General features: G+C 34.6%; 3 protein-coding genes across 3 annotated transcripts; 2 read left to right on the top strand and 1 right to left on the bottom strand.

The window, feature by feature from the left end:
- Window positions 1–132: 132 nt before the first annotated feature.
- Window positions 133–5,122, top strand: grtp1b (growth hormone regulated TBC protein 1b). The gene is made up of 8 exons (XM_084122992.1): window positions 133–267; window positions 594–745; window positions 850–1,008; window positions 1,131–1,255; window positions 1,516–1,612; window positions 3,749–3,921; window positions 4,049–4,234; window positions 4,326–5,122. The coding sequence occupies exons 1-8, from the start codon at window positions 200–202 to the stop codon at window positions 4,410–4,412; spliced, it is 1,047 nt and encodes a 348-aa protein (XP_083979118.1). The 5' UTR covers window positions 133–199; the 3' UTR covers window positions 4,413–5,122.
- Window positions 5,121–10,334, bottom strand: lamp1b (lysosomal associated membrane protein 1b). The gene is made up of 6 exons (XM_084122993.1): window positions 10,014–10,334; window positions 9,083–9,288; window positions 8,561–8,683; window positions 7,581–7,647; window positions 7,320–7,484; window positions 5,121–6,451 (listed from the first exon to the last, which is right to left on the bottom strand). The coding sequence occupies exons 1-6, from the start codon at window positions 10,072–10,074 to the stop codon at window positions 6,312–6,314; spliced, it is 762 nt and encodes a 253-aa protein (XP_083979119.1). The 5' UTR covers window positions 10,075–10,334; the 3' UTR covers window positions 5,121–6,311.
- A 1,544-nt stretch (window positions 10,335–11,878) lies between these two features.
- On the top strand, window positions 11,879–18,675 carry cd247l (CD247 antigen like). Its single transcript, XM_084122991.1, has 8 exons — window positions 11,879–12,149; window positions 15,097–15,191; window positions 15,288–15,359; window positions 16,530–16,580; window positions 16,827–16,859; window positions 17,062–17,118; window positions 17,259–17,288; window positions 17,750–18,675. Exons 1-8 carry the CDS (start codon window positions 12,092–12,094, stop codon window positions 17,819–17,821), a joined length of 468 nt encoding a protein of 155 aa, XP_083979117.1. The 5' UTR covers window positions 11,879–12,091; the 3' UTR covers window positions 17,822–18,675.
- Window positions 18,676–18,703: the final 28 nt, after the last annotated feature.

Here is an 18,703-nt window from a genome sequence, read left to right as displayed (position 1 = left end):
AAATGGACTAGCCAATTATATACTTACTTGTTAAATTGCAATGCACACTATAAACCAAGTAGGTAAAACTCAATATATAGCCTATAGCCTAGTCTATAAATATATAACCTGTGCATATGACAGGTTTCTGTAGAGGAGGAGTTTATGTTAACAGCTCGTCTCAGGTAGTGCCCGCTGCAAGAGACGCGCTAAACTCTACATGGAGAATCACTTTAATGATCAAAGCAGGGAATGTTCTGCCAGTTCAGACAACAACGACTGCAAGAGGTATGAACGTAACTTTATATTCCTATGATGACGTGATATAGGCAAACATTCGCTTTGTTATTGATAGTGTGAAGGTCGCCATGAGATGTGGTCCAAAACACCTGTGCGTCAGGTGATGTTTGCGTCAATGTCATTTAGCCTAGGCTATATAAACACTTAAAGTTTAAGTGTTGTTGTTGTTGTTTTTTTAAATGTAAAGAAAATAATACTGAACTCATAACTTCGTAATTTTACGTTTTTATGTTTTATTTTTTTTATTAAAGTTTCTGTTATTCTTTTTTCAAAGAATTCCCACATGTGAACCAAGTCTGTAAATGTGTCTGTAGGGTAGACCAATATGGATTTGAGAGATCAGAGGATTTCAGCTATGAATCCAATGAGGAGCTAATGGCCGAGTATTTAGCTGTTCTCACTAGGAGGTCAAAGAAGTGGTCGAAACTTTTGCAGGGCACCGTGAAAGTGGAGAAGAATCTGAAAGGTGGGCATTTCTATTTTATTTGTAATAATTTTATTATTACTATATTTTTATTATTACTAAGACAGAAAGGTTGACATTTGTGAAGCTGTCGTGTGGGTTTGCAGTGAAGCGATATGTGAGGAAGGGGGTTCCGTGTGAACATCGCACTCAGATCTGGATGGCAGCTAGTGGAGCCCAGGACCAGATGGAGAGGAATCCTGGGTACTATCATTCTCTATTAAAGGCTGAGCATGACCCTAAAATAGAGGAGACCATACTTGCCGGCAAGTTACTTCTCATGAAACCATATTTCATTTGAAAATTTTATACTAATTCAATCCTGAATAGAGATTGAACTGGTCATATTGGAAATAAAATACTTCTGAGATTACATTTTTTTCCCCAGATATGCACAGAACCTTCCCTGATAACATTCAGTTCCGTGACTCCTCCCAATCATGTTTACAAAAAGCTCTGTTTAATGTACTTCTGGGTTATGGACACCACAATAAGGATGTTGGTTACTGTCAGGTACTATAATGTCATATACACATGCCCTTTTACACATTATCACTTAAGTGTCACTTGAATCCAGGATGTATTGAACTTCCTATATCTAAAACTATTGTTGTGTAAGGATACTAGTGAATAGTCAATTATAAAAAGTGAGGAAGTAAGACACTGTTGTAATTTTGCGTTATTTACCCTGTCAATATTATGACAGAACGTGTTTAACCCGTCTGCATTCAAATCAGTAGGCTACTGAAATGTATCCCTTGTTGCCTTTTTAGGGAATGAACTTTATCGCTGGATATCTCCTCATCATCACCAAAGATGAGGAGAAGTCGTTCTGGTTAATGGATGCTTTACTTGGCAAGATCTTACCAGGTCTGTCACTTTTACCCACTGTTGTATACACTATAACCAGGACTTCTTCAAAACATCATGCATAGGTTAATCAAAATGTAATAACTTGTTCCACCTTTGAAACGACTTTGTTTTTGGAGTGACATCACCTAGACCTTGTGAGTGAGGACAATAATGTTATATATAAAATAACCAATAGCCAAAAAGCAATTTAGTCATTGTTTTAGGCTATTGTTGTAGGTCATTTAACCCAAAATCTTACCTTTACTTAAAGAGATAGTTCACCCAATAATGAAAATGCTGTCATCATTTACTCACCCTCATGTCATTCCAAACCTGTACGACTTTCTTTCTCCTGAAATGAAAAAAATTGCTCAGTGTTTTTTGTCCATACGGTTGAATTCAATGGTCACCAAAACTGTCTGGTTACCAACATTCTTCAAAATATTTTGTGTTCTGTAGAAGAAAGAAAGACATACAGGTTTGGAATGGCACGAAGGTAAATGATGACAGAATTTTCAGTTTGGGTAAATTATCCCTTTTTGATTAATATTGGTTAAAATTAACGTTAATGTAATGAATGCTCTGCTAAGTTAATAATTTTGTGCTCAAATCACCCCGCCACATACATATGTGACACTGGATCAGAAAACCAGTCACATGTCGCACGGGTATATTTGTGGCAATAGCCAACAATACATTGTATGGGTCAAAATTATCGATTTTTCTTTTATGACAAAAATCATTAGGATATTAAGTAAAGATCATGTTCCATGAAGATATTTTGTACATTTCCTACCGTAAATATATAAAACATTTATTTTTGTGAGTGGATGCAGCACAATCGCGAACATATATGGATACGAACAAATTTAAAGGCGATTTTCTCAATGTTTTTATTTTTTTGCACCCTCAGATTCCAGATTTTCAAATAGTTGTATCTCGGCCAAATATTGTCCTTTCCTAACAAACCATACATCAATGGCAAGCTTATTTATTCAACTTTGAGATGATTTATACATCTCAATTTCAAAAAATTGACCCATGTGACTGGTTTTGTGGTCCAGGGTCACATATGTGACATCTGAATGTCCTGTTTAACTAGTAAAAACTCAGAAATTATGAATTCATCGTAATTCCATTCTGTATCATGTTCCATATATATACAGTACAGGTCAAAAGTTTGGAAACATTATTATTTTTAATGTTTTTGAAAGAAGTCTCTAATGCTTATCAAGACTGCGTTTATTTGATCAAAAATACAGAAAAAAAAAAAAACAGTAATATTGTGAAATATTATTACAACTTAAAATAATAGTTTTCTATTTGAATATACTTTAAAAAATAATAAATTATTTTTTAAAGTATATTCAAATAGAAAACTATTATTTTATCCTGTGATGCAAAGCTGAATTTTAAGGATCATTACTCCAGTCTTCAGTGTCACATGTGACATCAAGTCTATCACATGATCCTTTAGAAATCATTCTAATATTCTGATTTATTATGAGTGTTGGAAACAGTTCTGCTGCCTAATATATTTGATGAATAAAAGGTTAAAAAGAACTGCATTTATTCAAAATAAAAAAATATTTTCTAATAATATAAATCTTCTTTACTATCACTTTTTATCAATTTAACACATCCTTGCCGAATAAAAGTATTGATTTATTTCAAAAAAAGAAAGAAAAAAAATTACTGACCCCAAATTACTGACCAGTAGTGTATATTGTTGTTACAAAAGATTTCTATTTTTAAAAAATTTGCTTTTTTTTCTTTTTTTTACTTTTTATTCATCAAAGTATCCTAAAAAAGTATCACAGGTTATGAAAAAATATTAAGCAGCAGAACTGTTTCCAACTTTGATAATGAATCATCATATTAGAATGATTTCTAAAGGATCATGTGATAGACTGGAGTAATGATCCTGAAAATTCAGCTTTGCATCACAGAAATAAATGATAATTTAAAGTATAATAAATTGAAAACCAATTATTTTAAATTGTAATAATATATCACAATATTAAATTTTTTTCTGTATTTTTTATCACAAAACCAGTCCATACGGTTAAAAAACAATCACTAATATATATATAGTGTGTGCATAATTATTATGCAAATTGATATATATATATATATATATATATATATTTTTAGACTATTACACCTCAACTATGCTGGGTCTTAAAATGGATCAAGAGGTGCTTGGGGAGCTTGTCAGGATGAAGGTTCCTGCTGTCTGGCAGGCCATGAATCGGCACAATGTAATGTGGACCCTGGTGGTCTCGCGCTGGTTCATCTGCCTATACATTGACATCCTTCCTGTAGAGGTGAGGATGAAAGTCAAAGGTTAAGCTGTGCAGTCATTCAACAATTTCCAGTCCTTTTTTAGCCAGTTAGTAGAGTTTTTGACGCCAATATTGAATGTAATGATCGGTAACTGTGTGCTTCTCTCAGACAGTGCTGAGAATATGGGACTGCCTTTTCTACGAGGGATCCAAGATCCTGTTCCGTGTGGCTTTGACGCTGATTGGTCACCATCAGAACCTCATCTCACAGGCACAGAGTCTCCCAGAAATCTGCGAACGCTTCAAACAGATCACTCATGGGGAGTACGTAGAAGACTGCCATTCATTCATGCAGGTACATTCTGTGGATGCTATTTATTCACAAACTAAGCTAATACTAATGATAATTTTGCTCTGAATGATGTTTATTTGTCCTCTAACTTCAGAAAATCTTTATGGAGCCTGGAGGTCTTTCCACGGAAACAATCACTAAACTCAGGAAGATGTGTAGAAATCGCATTACTTCTGCATAAAACCCTCCTTCACAATAAATGGTGAACATGGACATAAAGTTCTGACTGCGTGCAAGATCTATTATTTACCGTGTGGAAAAAAATAACAATTGTATGTCAATAAATAACTATATGAATGTTTAAGAAAAAAGTGTGAAGGGATACAATACTGTTCAAAAGTTTAGGGTCGGTAAAATGTTTTAATGTTTTTAAAAGAAGTGCCTATGGCTGTTTGATTAAAAATACCATAAAATACTAATAATGTGCAATATTACAATTTAATGTTTTAAAATGTATTCATGTGATGGCAAAGTTAAATTTTCAGCAGCCATAACTCCAGTCTGATTTGGTGAAAAACAAAACATTTCTTATTTTGTTGAAAACAGCTTAATTTTTTTCAGGATTCTTTGATGAATAGGAAGTTCAAAAGTACAACATTTATTTTGTAACTTTTTAAATGTCTTTGATGTCATTTCTTATTAATTTAATGCCTCTTTGCTGAATAAAAGTAATAATTTCTTTTAAAAAAAATAGTTTACCCGAAACTTTTGAACTGTGGAGGCATGTTATTCCAAACCTGTGTGATTTACCTTCTTTAACTGGAATGCATTTTAACTGTTTTTTTTGCCTATTGCTTTTTTGTGTTACTATAACAATCGGTTTTCTGTTCAGATATACATACTGTTGATGAAATGCAATGTTTAACTAATAAATATTTAGGAGGCAAACTCATTTTCTTGTGTTTTATTTTTCATTTTATTTAGAAACTTAGAATCGCATTCCCTTAAAACAACATGAACATCATAGCAATCAAGGCAACACTTCAATATACACATGCAGTCCTTCCATATGAAGGCCTGTCAGAAAGGAGAGATTTATCCACTATATGATAAAGCATGTTTCTCTCAGTTCACTCCTCGAGTTTGTAACAGTTAACCATTTACCTAGGTCTATAATAGTCTAAACCTACTTCAAGTTAAGCAGAACTTCCTGCTGTGTTAGTGTCAAATGTACCCTTTGCCCATCCAGTAGTGCAAAACCATATTTCCTCACCTTTCCTAGCAGAATTTCCCTTTTAACGCTTCTGAATGAATGCAAATACAATGCTAAATGGATGCAAGCAGGCTATATAGTTTTAATATGTAGCATGAGGGAAAAACTGGACTATTTTGTGTTATTGAAGGGTATTCTACTCTAGAAAGTGGATATTCCATTTAACATCAGTTTAGCAGATTTGGAAAGATGTGGAATTGTTCTTCATTAAAATGTAGTACCAAATTAACATCTGACTCAAACCTATTATGCAAGGCTTTGTTGACAGCAATAAGTGTTTTTTTCTCCAATCTTGTGAATCCCAAAAGCTGACCTGTATTTTACAGTGTTTAACTCCAAAAGTGAATTTTTAGCTAAAAATCACAAAAGGTAGTCAGGATCAAGATTAGAAGGTAGTGTTAAATATGTAGTCCCTTTTAGACTGAGCATGTAACAGTATAACATTATCAGCTTCCCTAAATCCTCCTATTTATATAAATAAATGCATAACATTAAATTAACAATATGAGGTACCAAAAAGATTGTATGTTTTCCAAGACCCAGATTAAGCCTAAATGACAACAAACAAAAGAGATTCCTCTAGGTAAGCATAATCTGGTTCCTGGAGACAATACATTAGCATGACCTAGACACGTTTTGCCCTGTACCCTTACGTGTGCATTAATTATATTATGTTTAACATAATCCAACAGAAAGTCCAGGAAACTCAGATCCACCTGAGCAGTGGCAGCGTGAGACACCAGCAGAGGGCAGGGCAGGTTAAAAACTAGGTATCTGCAGTTGTAGTAGTGTTGTTGAGTCCAAATTAGAGCAAAAATTGGTTGGTGGTGTCGACACATCCTGGCTTAAAGATTACATGAGGAGGGTTTAGATGGTCTGGTAGCCTGCATGACTTCTGCTCCTGCCAATAAGGTAGGCCAGGATCACTATCAGCACTAGAACAGCCAAGGCAGCACCCACAATGATGGGAATCAACATGTCGTCCTCATCTAACTCACACTCCTCAGCTAGAACAGTGACAGAGCAAGAGGAGGGAGGGGAGAGGGTGGCAAAAGAAGAAAAATTAGAAATAGTTAAGCAAAACAACCTATTCACTCAATCAATCAATCAATCATATCAGTATTTCAGGATCTAAATTAATGATCATAATGTGTGTACCTACACAAAGACAGCAGTTTTTATATAATGTTGATTATCAGAGAAAATACACGAGCAGCTTTAACTGAGGCTCTACAGGGATCTGTCAAATTGTTTAAATTTTGTTAAAAAATTACTATTTGATATTATTGATATTCATATTTGAAAGGTTAGACTTTGTTTCATATCAAAAGTAACCTGGTCTGTCCTGTCTGTCAGCGCGTTGTCAGTGTCCTCTCTGCTCCGCGATGTATTTTTTACTGCGTGAGAACATGGTGGGGCGTGAGAGCTGCGTGGCTTGTCGGACATAGCAACAGTAACTAAAGGGGGCGGGTCTTTGCAAACGGTCAATTCCAGTCTCACTTCCATAACATAACGACGTAGGTTTGTAACAATTTTGCATAATGGCAGCCTATGGTTTTCATTGCCTGCCAATGAACAACATCTACTTTGACCCGCCCTCAAACACTGCAGTTGGAGCTGAGAAGCAACAAGTTGTTGTCAAGTAACACAAATGGTTTTAGTTAACTATAAAAACCCTGGATGGGACTACTGTTCTTAGTGGATAAAAGACTCTGTATACTTGTGTGGACAAAGTTACTTGGCTTTATCAGCTTCACAATGTTATGACAACTGAGATTTTCATGTTGCCTTTTGTGCGTTGAACCCGGAACATTCCTTGAAGAATGAAAGGACAAAACTGAGAAAGGGTAAGAGAGAGGAAAAAAAAAAAAATACCTGCTCCAAAATCTCCATTGACGCTGAAAGGTTGCACTTGAAGCTGGAAAGTGTTGAGAGAGAAATCCTGTGTAACGCTCAAGGTTTTCTCCTTCTGACACATGTAAGAGTAGCCCAGTGTTCCCACCATGTAGTTCAGAGAGGTGTTAGCGACAACAAGGCGCTCTAAGCAAAAATAAAACAAAAAGGCTTAGCTTTTCAGAAAACTTAACTAAAAAACTACAACTTCTATCATACATGGGCTATTTAAAACTGACTTACTAGCCATATCAGGCAATGCAGCTGACAGGTCCAAACCACTAAGATGATATTTGTTTGATGTGGAATTCTGAAAAGCAATTAAGTATATTCCATATGTGATGATGACATCAGTGTGGTCTGGGTAATTTGAGGGGACATTAGGGGAAATGATTAGAGATGCACTGGTCGGCCGGCCATAAATCGGAACGGTTCCATTTTATTTTGGCCGATCTCTATTCCGTACTTGCGCAAAATGTAAATTGTGCAGAAATACAGAGCGTTAACACAGGCCAGAGATGGGACACGCTGAAGACAGACGCAAAAAGAAGAGCAGACGTGCAAGCAGATACTGAAAAAGGCACAAGTTCACCGTTTGCGATGCTCAAAATAATGGAAGAAAAATATAAATAATACAAAAATTATTTTTATAAAAGTATCTCTAAAGGGAACTGACTATCTTCAGAAAAAAGTCTCGATGGTATTTTCTTTTCTTCTTATCTCTGTATAATGTATAATATTGTTTTATTAAAACTGGTTAATGTAATATTCTGTATAATAGTGTTTATGAGTGCAAATGTACAGTAGTAGGCTAATATATAATATGCATTATCCTGATTGTTTGACTAAATGTTATAAAGAATCTTCACTGTAAGTTATGAGAGAATAAAATGTTTTAAAAATGTGGCTAAAATGTTGTTATAAGCATTGCCAAACAAGCTTTCTGTTTTCAATGAATTTATATCCCCAAAGAGGCAACTTATCCTGGGGGATACAAACATTAAAATAAAAAATAAAAAGTATAAAATAAATTTTTTAAAACAAATCATGAAATTGTATTATTTGTGTCCTATTTCTGCCCTTTTTGGGTTAAACAAAGAGGGAAAAAGTTTGCAACTGTTATCAAAATCTGCCAATTTGCTCGGAACACGGAATATGAATTGGCCATGAAAAGTCATGATCAGTGCATCCCTAGAAATATTAGGAGGAGATTCAAAACTTACTAAAGAGAAGCTGAAAGTCAAAGTAATGTTGTCCTCGGTCAGTTTGAGAGTTGCAAAGTCTGGCGCGCAGGATCCGGAGAATTTAATCAGGTTCGGATGCAGGTTCAAGACCTCCTGGACAGTCTGAAAAGCAAAGTATGTTTACATTTAGATTACATTTAGAAATGAGGACCAAACCTTCATTACTCTGAATTACTTGCATACAAATCCCTTTATCCCAGCAAATCCCTTTATTTACATAACAACCCAAGGAATTTTAATAGCAGTAATATATAATGGTATTTGTCATAGAACTAAAGCATACGGGTGTCCTTTTTCTATGAGCCATTTCAGGTTCCAGTAATAAGCTGGAAAAAGGAATGGTTCAACCAAAAATTAAAATTCTGTGATTATCTACTCACACTCATGTCATTTAAAATACGCTTGTTACCCACCAAAGAGAAAAGTAGATAATTAGCAGAATATTCCAAGCTACTTTTGTCCCATGAAAGTGAGAGTTACAGTATATGTGCCATATAGTACCGTGCCATGAGAGCTTGAAATAAAGCTTATGTTGAGCTGCAGGCCCATCCGTGCCAAGAGACAGACAGTGTCAGTGGCGTTGGTGACATTGTAGTTGCCCCGCTCAGGGGGGCCGGGGGGTGCAGGAGAGGTCGGAGGAGAGCTGGTTTCAGGGGCGACCACAGTGGGCGATACATCAGTGGCCAAAGTCTGATGTATAGTTAGAGCTGTAATGAAAACATTATTATTTTAAAAGGTTCTAGATGAGTTGTAGCACTGGTTAGAGTTAAAGGTGTACTCAGTAAGTTGTTGTTATACTTCATTTATTAATTCCAATAGTAAAAGAGGTTTTGGAATAATACTGACCACTATCAGCCTGGATGCATGATGTTTGTTTACTAACTGCTGCTGCTTCACACCAAACCTGTTTTATTCATCGTTTTTATTAACATGATTATTACTGTTATTATCATTATTATGCTATTTTGACGTCAACATGGTGGCGCCCATGAGGGGGCGACCCACCCGTTCACTGATATAATACGGAGTCTTCATCTTATGTATACAAAAATTTCAATTATATTTCTTAATATGTAAAAGTTTTTTTAATAAGCAAAACATTTCTGGGTCCACCTTTAAACGTGTAGAAGCAGGTAGCACCGTAGTCAAATACATGGTAACGTTAGTGGTTTTCAGTAACGAAAATAATGAATTGTTTTAGAAGTCAAGTCTGTTAATAAGTAAAAAATATTTTTAATTCTCAGCTTTCCTTACACCGCAGGCCTACTTAGGCCAAGGTATTGCAGGAATAAACATTATTATTTAACAAGAAACAAAGCGTCCTCCATACATGGGCTTGTTTATTCTTATTAATTAAGCAATTATTTAATTAAGTATAACCAGACCAAATATTCCTGCTGCTCAAAATACACTACATTAAAATCAAACTTACCTAACAGTAGGCAAAAAATTTCCCCGGCGGGCATGTTTTGTTTGCGGATGATGGGGATCATGTTTCTTGCCAAAGTAACGTAAATCAAAACACACTCGATACAAAAACAGATGATACCAGACTGTGCAAACTGCGTCTTCAAAGGGGCTCTTCAGGTAACTGTCGTTATGGTGCAGAGACGTATACGGTCGGTTTGAGCTGCCGCTGTGCCAAATCTACATCTAAAAAACGCAGTAGGTCAGCTTTGTTTAGTTTCTCGTAACCGCAGTAGGAAACGCCACCGTCATGTCATGTGAGCGACTTCTAGAATCACGCAACAGTATCAACGCGCATGCGCATGTTTTTCTCGTTTTTAATTTATTTCAATTTATGTCTTGTTTTTGAACAAAAAGAAGACAAATGTTGCTTAGATTAATAATGATAATAAATAAACTAAATAATAAAAATACTTTTATTATACATAATATACTTTTATTTTTTTCAGGATAGTCAGTGAGTCATAAAATAATTTACTTAAATCATCTCATTGTGTGATTGAACAAATAGCCCTACAATGTGCAACATAAAACTACTGCACAAGAAAAACGACTGCTTTTTGCATTTTATTTTGACGGTTTTTGCAATGGTCATGTTGACAATAATGAACAAATTAGTTATTGCTTATTGTATGTTTCCTGTGGTTATGCCATTAAGCTGTATTGAAAAATGTTGAAAACATATAGATGCTACATAGATTTAACAGCACACATAAGATAGGCCTATATCGGAATGAGGATGCATGTGACTGAAGTGCCACATTACAGAGACAATTTACAAGGAGGCTAAAGATTTTAGGACCATTCCAGAATGCCATCACAGAAGTGTGATACCTGATCTTTTGGCCTTTTACTATGTTGCTTGCAATGGTGTACTTTTAAGAGCCTGATATGTTGATCTGATGAAATGAATCGAACACTGTTTATGGCAGCAATTATAAGGGAGACTGGGGCCTCCCTTTTTACTTTTTACTCCAGTAAATATCTCTCAAGGTAGGTTTATTTTGGAAAGTTAATTTATGTCTAATTTATATATATATATATTTTTTTGCCTCAGATTCCAGATTTTCAATAGTTGGGTCTCGGCCAAATATTGTCCTATCCTAAATATCCATACATCATCTGAAAGCTGAATAAAGTTTTCCATTGATGTATAAATCTCGATTTCAAAAAGTTGACCCATGTGACTGGTTTTGTGGTCCAGGGTCACATTATTATCAAAAAGATTTTTTAAAAATCAGCAAAAAACAAAGGTAATGTAGGCTACAACAAATATTGTAATTAATAAATAAAAAAAACTATAGCATACATTTACACATTTTACAATGAAAATGCTAGTTTATTGAATTTGCTTGATCTGACATTTATGAAGTACTTCAACATTTAGGTTAAAATCTGCCATCATCATATAGTCGAACCTTGCTAAAAACATTCTAATTTGAACTAGTCTTACAAAACCAACATATAAAACCACACCAATGGCAAATGCAAAACAGCAGGGGGCACAACATACAAACTACCCTGTCAACTGGAACTTGCTATGTAGGCCTATTTTTAATAAAAATATTTATTTTTTATGAATTAGGCTACAGGTGAAAGTGTATGATCTCTGTTCTGAAAATGTTGCCTGGTTATGTTTTTCCTTAGCTGTTTGAACAAAAATTGTGTATAATTTCCTGCAGGGAAAAAGTTTTATTCAAATTTGTTTACAGTCCAAAGTTGTTAAAAAGGAAACAACAATTTCAGCAGACAGTGGCTGTGGAGTATCCTGCAACACCGGTGAAAGACATAACTGTTAGCGTGAGGGTCTAAAAATATACAGGAAATGGTGAGACTTTTTTGAGATGAGAGGACAACTCTCTGGTGGAGGCAGTGGTTGTCATTCACTAGAACAGAAAACCTAGGGCTAGGGCCACTTCCTGTTAGGTAAAAGTTGACAGTAGAAGCAATCAAAACAGAAAGGCTAAAAACTGCTGCACATCACTTACAGGCCAAGCAACAGGAAGGAACGGCATCTACAGAAATAAAGTTTCAAGGAATGTTATGGAAATGAGCAGGACAACCACTCTATTGTTCTTGGCCACACATGTGTCTGCTGCAGGTAAAATCATTTATCTTGCTCTTTACATATTTGTTGCACAGGGTGTCAAATACCTATAACATTCAGCGCAGAGTTTTGATTGGTTTAAATGGGTCTCGGTCATTGTGAAATATGTACTTGTCATTGGAGTAAATGTAAATGGAGAAATTGAATATTAGACATTTTTTATTATGTTTTTGTGCCTGTGTGTGTGTGCGCGCATTATCTCATGTAAAGAAAGATTGGGGTCATACACCTCTTCATGTGGCCATTTTAGTTTCCATGCACAACCAGCAAGACTTGTAGCATGGCATGTAACAATAGTTTTAAGTGCAATACACTCGTTTGCAACATAATGTCTAAAAAGATGAAGGCTTTTCAGCAGTGCTATGATGGTGCGCAACTGTCATCTTTATGTTTAAATGTTGTTTCCTGAGATTAAAAAAACGAGGATCCAACAAAAGCAACTCGAAAACCTACACTCTACTTTTGCGAAACCTGAAGCCAAAATTGAAAGATCAGTAAATGGCGGCTTTTCAAAAGTCAACAACATTAACGACCGCGTAGACACACAAAGTATAGGATACTTTTTATTTCCCATATTGAATTTAAAATTAATAATAATTAGCAAGGAATTGTTATAATATTGTTAATGTTATTATTATTATATGTGTAGTGGTGGTTGCAATTATTATTTTAAAAGTTATACTAAAACAGATACAGCAACAAAACATGCTCAAGCCGATTATGTATTCAGTAATTAGGCAATTAGATAGACGGCGTAACCCTTTACATGTTTTGAATTTACAAATCCACATCTACTAGATATTTCTGGCATTTGGAAAGAATTGCAAAAATCATTGAATCTGATGTGTACAATAATCCTCTCTTAACAGTCAGTACAGCCTAATTTATAAAACTATGCCTATTTTTCTTAATTCATCAGTTTTGATAACTCATAAACAACTTTATTTTAGCATTAATAGCTTCTTCAATGTAATTAGGGTCTTAACATGATAAAAGCCTAGAATCTTTGTTACTACCGATTTTAAGTTTCTAATCTATCTAAAGCACATTCTTGTGTTTATCATTATTTTATATAAAGCAACTAAACACAGCTTATGATCAGGAATGCATTAGTGATAAATGAGTAAAGATTTGATTTGATATGACTAGACCTATATACTTTATTTTGATTGTTAATAAGTCCTTGTTTCTGTATGCAATGCCCTTGCAGAAAAAATGAGTTTGGCATGTGAAATGTGTGTGGTCAGTTTTCTAACCATCATCCACCGGCCCTCATTAACACCTATTTGATCTGCAGTGATGCAACTGGTCCTTCACTTTTTTGTGCTCGTTCTTGCACTTAACTAGACTCATGCAGAAACCACCAAACTAGATTACACACACACATTTACACAGAGATCACAGAGAGACAGGTAGAGGAGCTTGGGCCCCTGTTGCCTCTAACAGGAAGGCATGAGTGCAGGTTTTTTTTTTTTTTTTCATAAAGGACTGTTTTGTGACCCACTCAATGTTCTTAATGTGGATGTACATGACAGACGAGAGTGAGGAATGTATGCAAGAATTATCTAAAAATATTACTGGACCATATTTCAGTAGGCTACCAAACAAACAAGCCGTTTAAGATTCCAGTACATGCACATAACGCGATGTGCCAAATCATCGTGTGTCGACAAAGCTGTGTACATAGTTGCACGTTAGTTTTAGTTACTTTCTTTTATCTACCTATCCGAAACATTATTTATATATTTCAAAAGTAGTGGCGTGGTGGGTTGACTAGAGCAATGTTTATTTGGTAGGAGAGTCCTGCATTATCTTTGTCTAATTATTTGAATGTTGTTTTTTTATTTGTCCTAATGATAGGTAAGTATCATTAGTGCAAGAATGTCTCGACATCTTTAAGAACTGATTACAGTTAAAAGTAATTGATTAAAGTTAGATATTGAAGTTTATCCACAAAACCTTGCTAAATTAATAGATTGCAATGCAATAGCCCATTCGTAAAGTTTTAGGATGTGGCCTCTTTTTTCATTTTTAAGAGGGATAATAATGAATGCAGGATATTTTGCGCATGAAAATTTCATGAATTTAAATTCGAAGGCATTGTATCTCCAGTTTTGTCTGTTTAGTTGAATTTTTGCCATATGGTTAGATTTTCATATACACAGTTATTTCAAACCACACTTGCTAATAATTATGTTTTATTAAAAAAGGAATTTATACTTGTGTGCCCGATCAAGACATTTACGGGCTTCAGGAAACATCTAATAATCTCAAACATTGTCTGTAGATTTATTTCGCCTTGTTTATAAGAGAGTCAATGGCATGTTGAGCAGTATCATCCGATTAAATGTTCTATAAGTGTGCACTGTTAAGTCACCATCTAAAATACTGTAAAATGCGATACATTCAGCTTTGATCGATTCCTCAATTAATTTCAAGAAGTTTAAACTGGTCTCAGTGGTTTATTTTTGTAAAGCCAGTTTGCATTCTATTCATGCAATCTGATAATTAATGAGTTAAAGTGTTAGACATTATCTAGCAGATCATTTGGCTGCCTCGGATTAAACTCACACTTAAAATATGTTTTGCAAGAATGAACATGAGAGAAAGTCTTTGTAAACAGTGATTCCAGAACTAGACACGAAAAGCCTTGGGATACAGAAACTCTTAGTTGCCTCAAAATTAAATTAACCTCTTAATGTACTGTAATCTAAATATAGAACATTTTATTAAAAATCTGGCGGTTTATGTTCTAGAGTCTTTACTGTCTTTCTCATTTGTCCATTTTTTTATTCTTTCTTGTTTTTTTAACATTGCAAAACCAACTACGCTGGGAAAGGAGACAAATAATTCAAAACCTCGATAAATAAGAAGAGCCACCAAATTTTTGTGGTGTACTTGCTTAATTAAAGTCTTTTAAAATTGTTTGTTCTGTTCGCAGAGGCCTCCTTGAGCGACCCAACAAATTGCTATATTTTAGATGTTTTTCTCCTGCTGTATTCTATCATTTTTACTGCTCTCTACTTCCGAGAGAAGGTAAGTTGAGCTCTAGCATGCACAGTTTTGTTCCAAGTGAAGAAATTTCCCTCACGGTTTTAATCGCTAACTTGAGTACTGCCTTGTATGGCTTAGTTTACAAAGGAAGGGCCTGTTCCTCCGGAGCCTGCAACCCCGGCCAATAACCCCAATGAGCCCGTCTATACAGTGAGTTATCTATCATTAATACATATCTCACAGATCATGTTCAAGGTTCAAAATATACTTCATGTGTCGACATGTATTGCATTGAATGAGTCATTCCTACTATGAAAGTGCTTTATATTTAATAAAACATTAAACTCAATTTTAAATATGAAAATAATATTTATTAGTTTTATTATTCAAAGTCACATTATTCATAGGTAGGAGTTTTAAACAATTTTGTTTGGATGGATGTTGCTATATTTGTGATGTGCATTGTTGCTATGCACTTCTGAACATATAAATGTATTTATTAGGCTAAGTTACTTCCTTTTACCTTTCTATAATCAAAAACCTTTTTAACATTAAGTGTTACTTTCACTATCTGTTGAGTTTCATCTCAAGCAACATAAATTGTCTTTTTGGCACCCCTAGAACAGCTTACAGTTAGCTGTTTTTAAGTGATGTGGTGTATTTTTAATATGTAAAGACATAATAAAGTGATAAATAATGGCAGTTTTAATGTTTTGTCGAGTTGTTTTGATCCTAACATAAAACATTAGAGTGCCGAGCGCTGAACTATTACCTCAATAACAGCGTTCAGCGGCTCTGGCGATATCTGTTCGCTAGGATCTTTATCGCCAAGTGAAAATATGAGCCCTGTGGCCCCTGACTAACTTTAAATCTAACATTTGTGGTTAAAGAAATGGTTGGGGGAAAAATTACACAAATACTTAAATGTAAAAAAACTAATAGATAGTAGGCCTACATTTAGCCCCCCTACCTTCCAAAAAAGAAGATATTTTGAAGAATACGGGTAACCAAACAGTTGGTGGGCCCCATTGACTTCAATATGTTTCAGTCAGGGGGGGCCATCAACTTTGTTTGGTTACCATATTTTTCAAAATATCTTCATTTTTTGTTCAGCAGAAGAAAGAAATTCATACATGTTTGGAACAACTTGAGGATAAGTATCATTTTCATTTTTGCACACACACATTAAACATTCATTTCGAGGGTAGGAGCTTGGACAGAGCTTCTAAAAGTATGGTTTAACCCTATATTAAAATATCTAGTTAAATTACAACAGAATCATATTTATTTTTAACGTGACAAAATTCAAAAAGCACTACCTAACAGGAATGACCCGATTAATAAAGACTTTATACAAAATGTGCGTGCTGTATTTCTTAGGACTTGGATCTGCCTCAGATGAGTTCCGATTATCAGCAACTGGACAGACCGGTGAGATTATTTATGTTTTCATTTAATTTAAGTATAGCCTATTTAAATTCATAAATATATCATAAGTGAGTTAACTGCAAATGTAGCCTATTGTACACAGACTTTAGGCCCACTTCATGTCATGATATCCAATCATGTTTGTAATATGAAAAAATCCTGCCGGCTATAAACGTGAAATTGCAATTTTGAAAGTAAAAATTGTTTTTAGATGCCTACCTTCATCTAATCAATATCAACATATTTCAGATTAGAAGACGGGAGCCAGAGACACATTATCAGGTAAGAAGTTGAACCACTTATTTGTCAGAAAGGATGTGGATGAGATCTGAGTAACAGATAAATTTAACCAGATACAAGTTTCTTCTCATGGTAGACTAAACCAAAGCGACAGCTGTAATCCCTGCTGCCCTCCTGTGGTTGTTTACAGTAGTGCACTTACTTTTTTTGATCATTCCTCAATGGTGGTTGGTGTATTTTCTAGGAACTAAAAGGAGCAAGAAATGATGAATACCAGGAAATAAGACCAAAAGGAGCCAAAGTAAGTGCGCGGATATGAGAAAAGTGTGTAGGTTGTTGTACCGGATAATGAATCATTTCACCCAATGATGAGGCATAATATCCTTACTATGCTCAGTTGGCAAATCAGCATAAATAGCTTATTATTTTCTATTTCTGCAGGCTCGCAAAGCCAAGAGCAAACCTGATGAGGTAATGTAACAATTCGTTTTAAACTCTTGATTTGATATAGGCCTATACTTAAATGGCATTCATAAAAAAAATGTTTTACATAAAAATATCCTTTTTATGGCCACTTTGGATATTACAATATACAGTGAGGAAAATAAGTATTTGAACACCCTGCTATTTTGCAAGTTCTCCCACTTAGAAATCATGGAGGGGTCTGAAATTGTCATCGTAGGTGCATGTCCACTGTGAGAGACATAATCTAAAAAAAAATATCCAGAAATCACAATGTATTTTCAAATCATAATTTTTTTTTTTATTTTTTTTTTTTAGCTAGTTTCTCTTCCCTTATATTTACTTAAGCATCTGTTATCAGTGTTCTAGGTAATCAAAACATTGCACTGCTTGGTAGGTTTTTAAACAGACTGCAGTTTTGTTAAAAGCCAAAATTCATCAGTTCATGTTATTGGTTTATTCCTTTAAAGGCTCGAACAGGGAGAAAAAGGGATGCAGCCGAGGCTGTGGAGATGGAAACTTTTCCCACAACACACAATTAACACACAGCACAACCTCAGGAGCAATTTTTATATCTTCCAACCAACAGAAAAATTGTGTATCTTTGTTGGATGCATTTATGTGTCTTGCTTTATACATATCCTCAAAAGTTTGGGGTCAGTAAGATTTTATACTTTTATATATAGAAATAAATACTATAATTCAGCATGGATGCACTGAATTGATTTTTTAAAAATGTGACGGTAAAGACAACGGATTTATTTCAAAATGTTTTTGTTTTTTTTTAACTTTCTATTCTTTAAATAATCCTGAAAAAATGTATCACGGTTTCCACAAAAACATTAAGCAGCACAACGGTTTTCAACATTGATAAGAAATGTTTCTTGTGCACCAAATCAGCATATTAGTATGATTTCTAAAGAATCATGTGACACTGAAGACTGGAGTAATGGCTTCAGCTTTTCCAACCCAGGAATAAATTACACTTTAAAAGATATTAAAATAGAATTACCATGTAACACAATAAAAATGAATCAAACAAGCTTTGAGACTTTTCAAAAACATTTTAAATAATCTTACCGACCCCAAACGTTTGAACGGCAGTGTGTGATGTATGTGATGATGTATGTATGTATGTATGTGTATATATAGTATATATGCAATTTTTGGTTGCAATAGAGGATCTTGTATGTTAATGGCAGGAAAAGATCATTTCAAACCAATTTTACAAGGCAATTTAGGAACTAGACCTCTGTCTGGAGAGGTAGGAGACAGTGCTCTTATTTTCTACGTTATGTGCGTAAAATAGTCCATTTGACTGATTACTGTAAAACATAAGGGTAAAATGAAATAAAATGTATATCAACAATATTAAAAGACCAAAGACTTATTAGAATATTAAAACACTTGGAAAATGGTTTAAT

This window comes from Abramis brama, assembly GCF_963993115.1.
Source record: "Abramis brama genome assembly, chromosome: 8".
NCBI classification, from domain to species: domain Eukaryota; kingdom Metazoa; phylum Chordata; class Actinopteri; order Cypriniformes; family Leuciscidae; genus Abramis; species Abramis brama.
This window is presented reverse-complemented; position numbering and strand designations above follow the sequence as displayed.

What these genes read in the sequence shown, in the direction of transcription:
- lamp1b (XM_084122993.1), bottom strand. Translation starts at nt 10,074, where the DNA reads ATGATCCCCATCATCCGCAAACAAAACATGCCCGCCGGGGAAATTTTT. An exon ending in AATTTTTTGCCTACTGTTAG is followed by an intron (nt 9,289 to 10,013) that starts GTAAGTTTGATT and finishes TTTTCATTACAG; the next exon opens with CTCTAACTATACATCAGACT. An exon ending in TGACTTTCAGCTTCTCTTTA is followed by an intron (nt 7,648 to 8,560) that starts GTAAGTTTTGAA and finishes ATTGCTTTTCAG; the next exon opens with AATTCCACATCAAACAAATA.
- grtp1b (XM_084122992.1), top strand. Translation starts at nt 200, where the DNA reads ATGGAGAATCACTTTAATGATCAAAGCAGGGAATGTTCTGCCAGTTCA. An exon ending in GACAACAACGACTGCAAGAG is followed by an intron (nt 268 to 593) that starts GTATGAACGTAA and finishes ATGTGTCTGTAG; the next exon opens with GGTAGACCAATATGGATTTG. An exon ending in TTGACATCCTTCCTGTAGAG is followed by an intron (nt 3,922 to 4,048) that starts GTGAGGATGAAA and finishes TGCTTCTCTCAG; the next exon opens with ACAGTGCTGAGAATATGGGA.
- cd247l (XM_084122991.1), top strand. Translation starts at nt 12,092, where the DNA reads ATGGAAATGAGCAGGACAACCACTCTATTGTTCTTGGCCACACATGTG. An exon ending in CTCTCTACTTCCGAGAGAAG is followed by an intron (nt 15,192 to 15,287) that starts GTAAGTTGAGCT and finishes TGTATGGCTTAG; the next exon opens with TTTACAAAGGAAGGGCCTGT. An exon ending in CCAAGAGCAAACCTGATGAG is followed by an intron (nt 17,289 to 17,749) that starts GTAATGTAACAA and finishes ATTCCTTTAAAG; the next exon opens with GCTCGAACAGGGAGAAAAAG.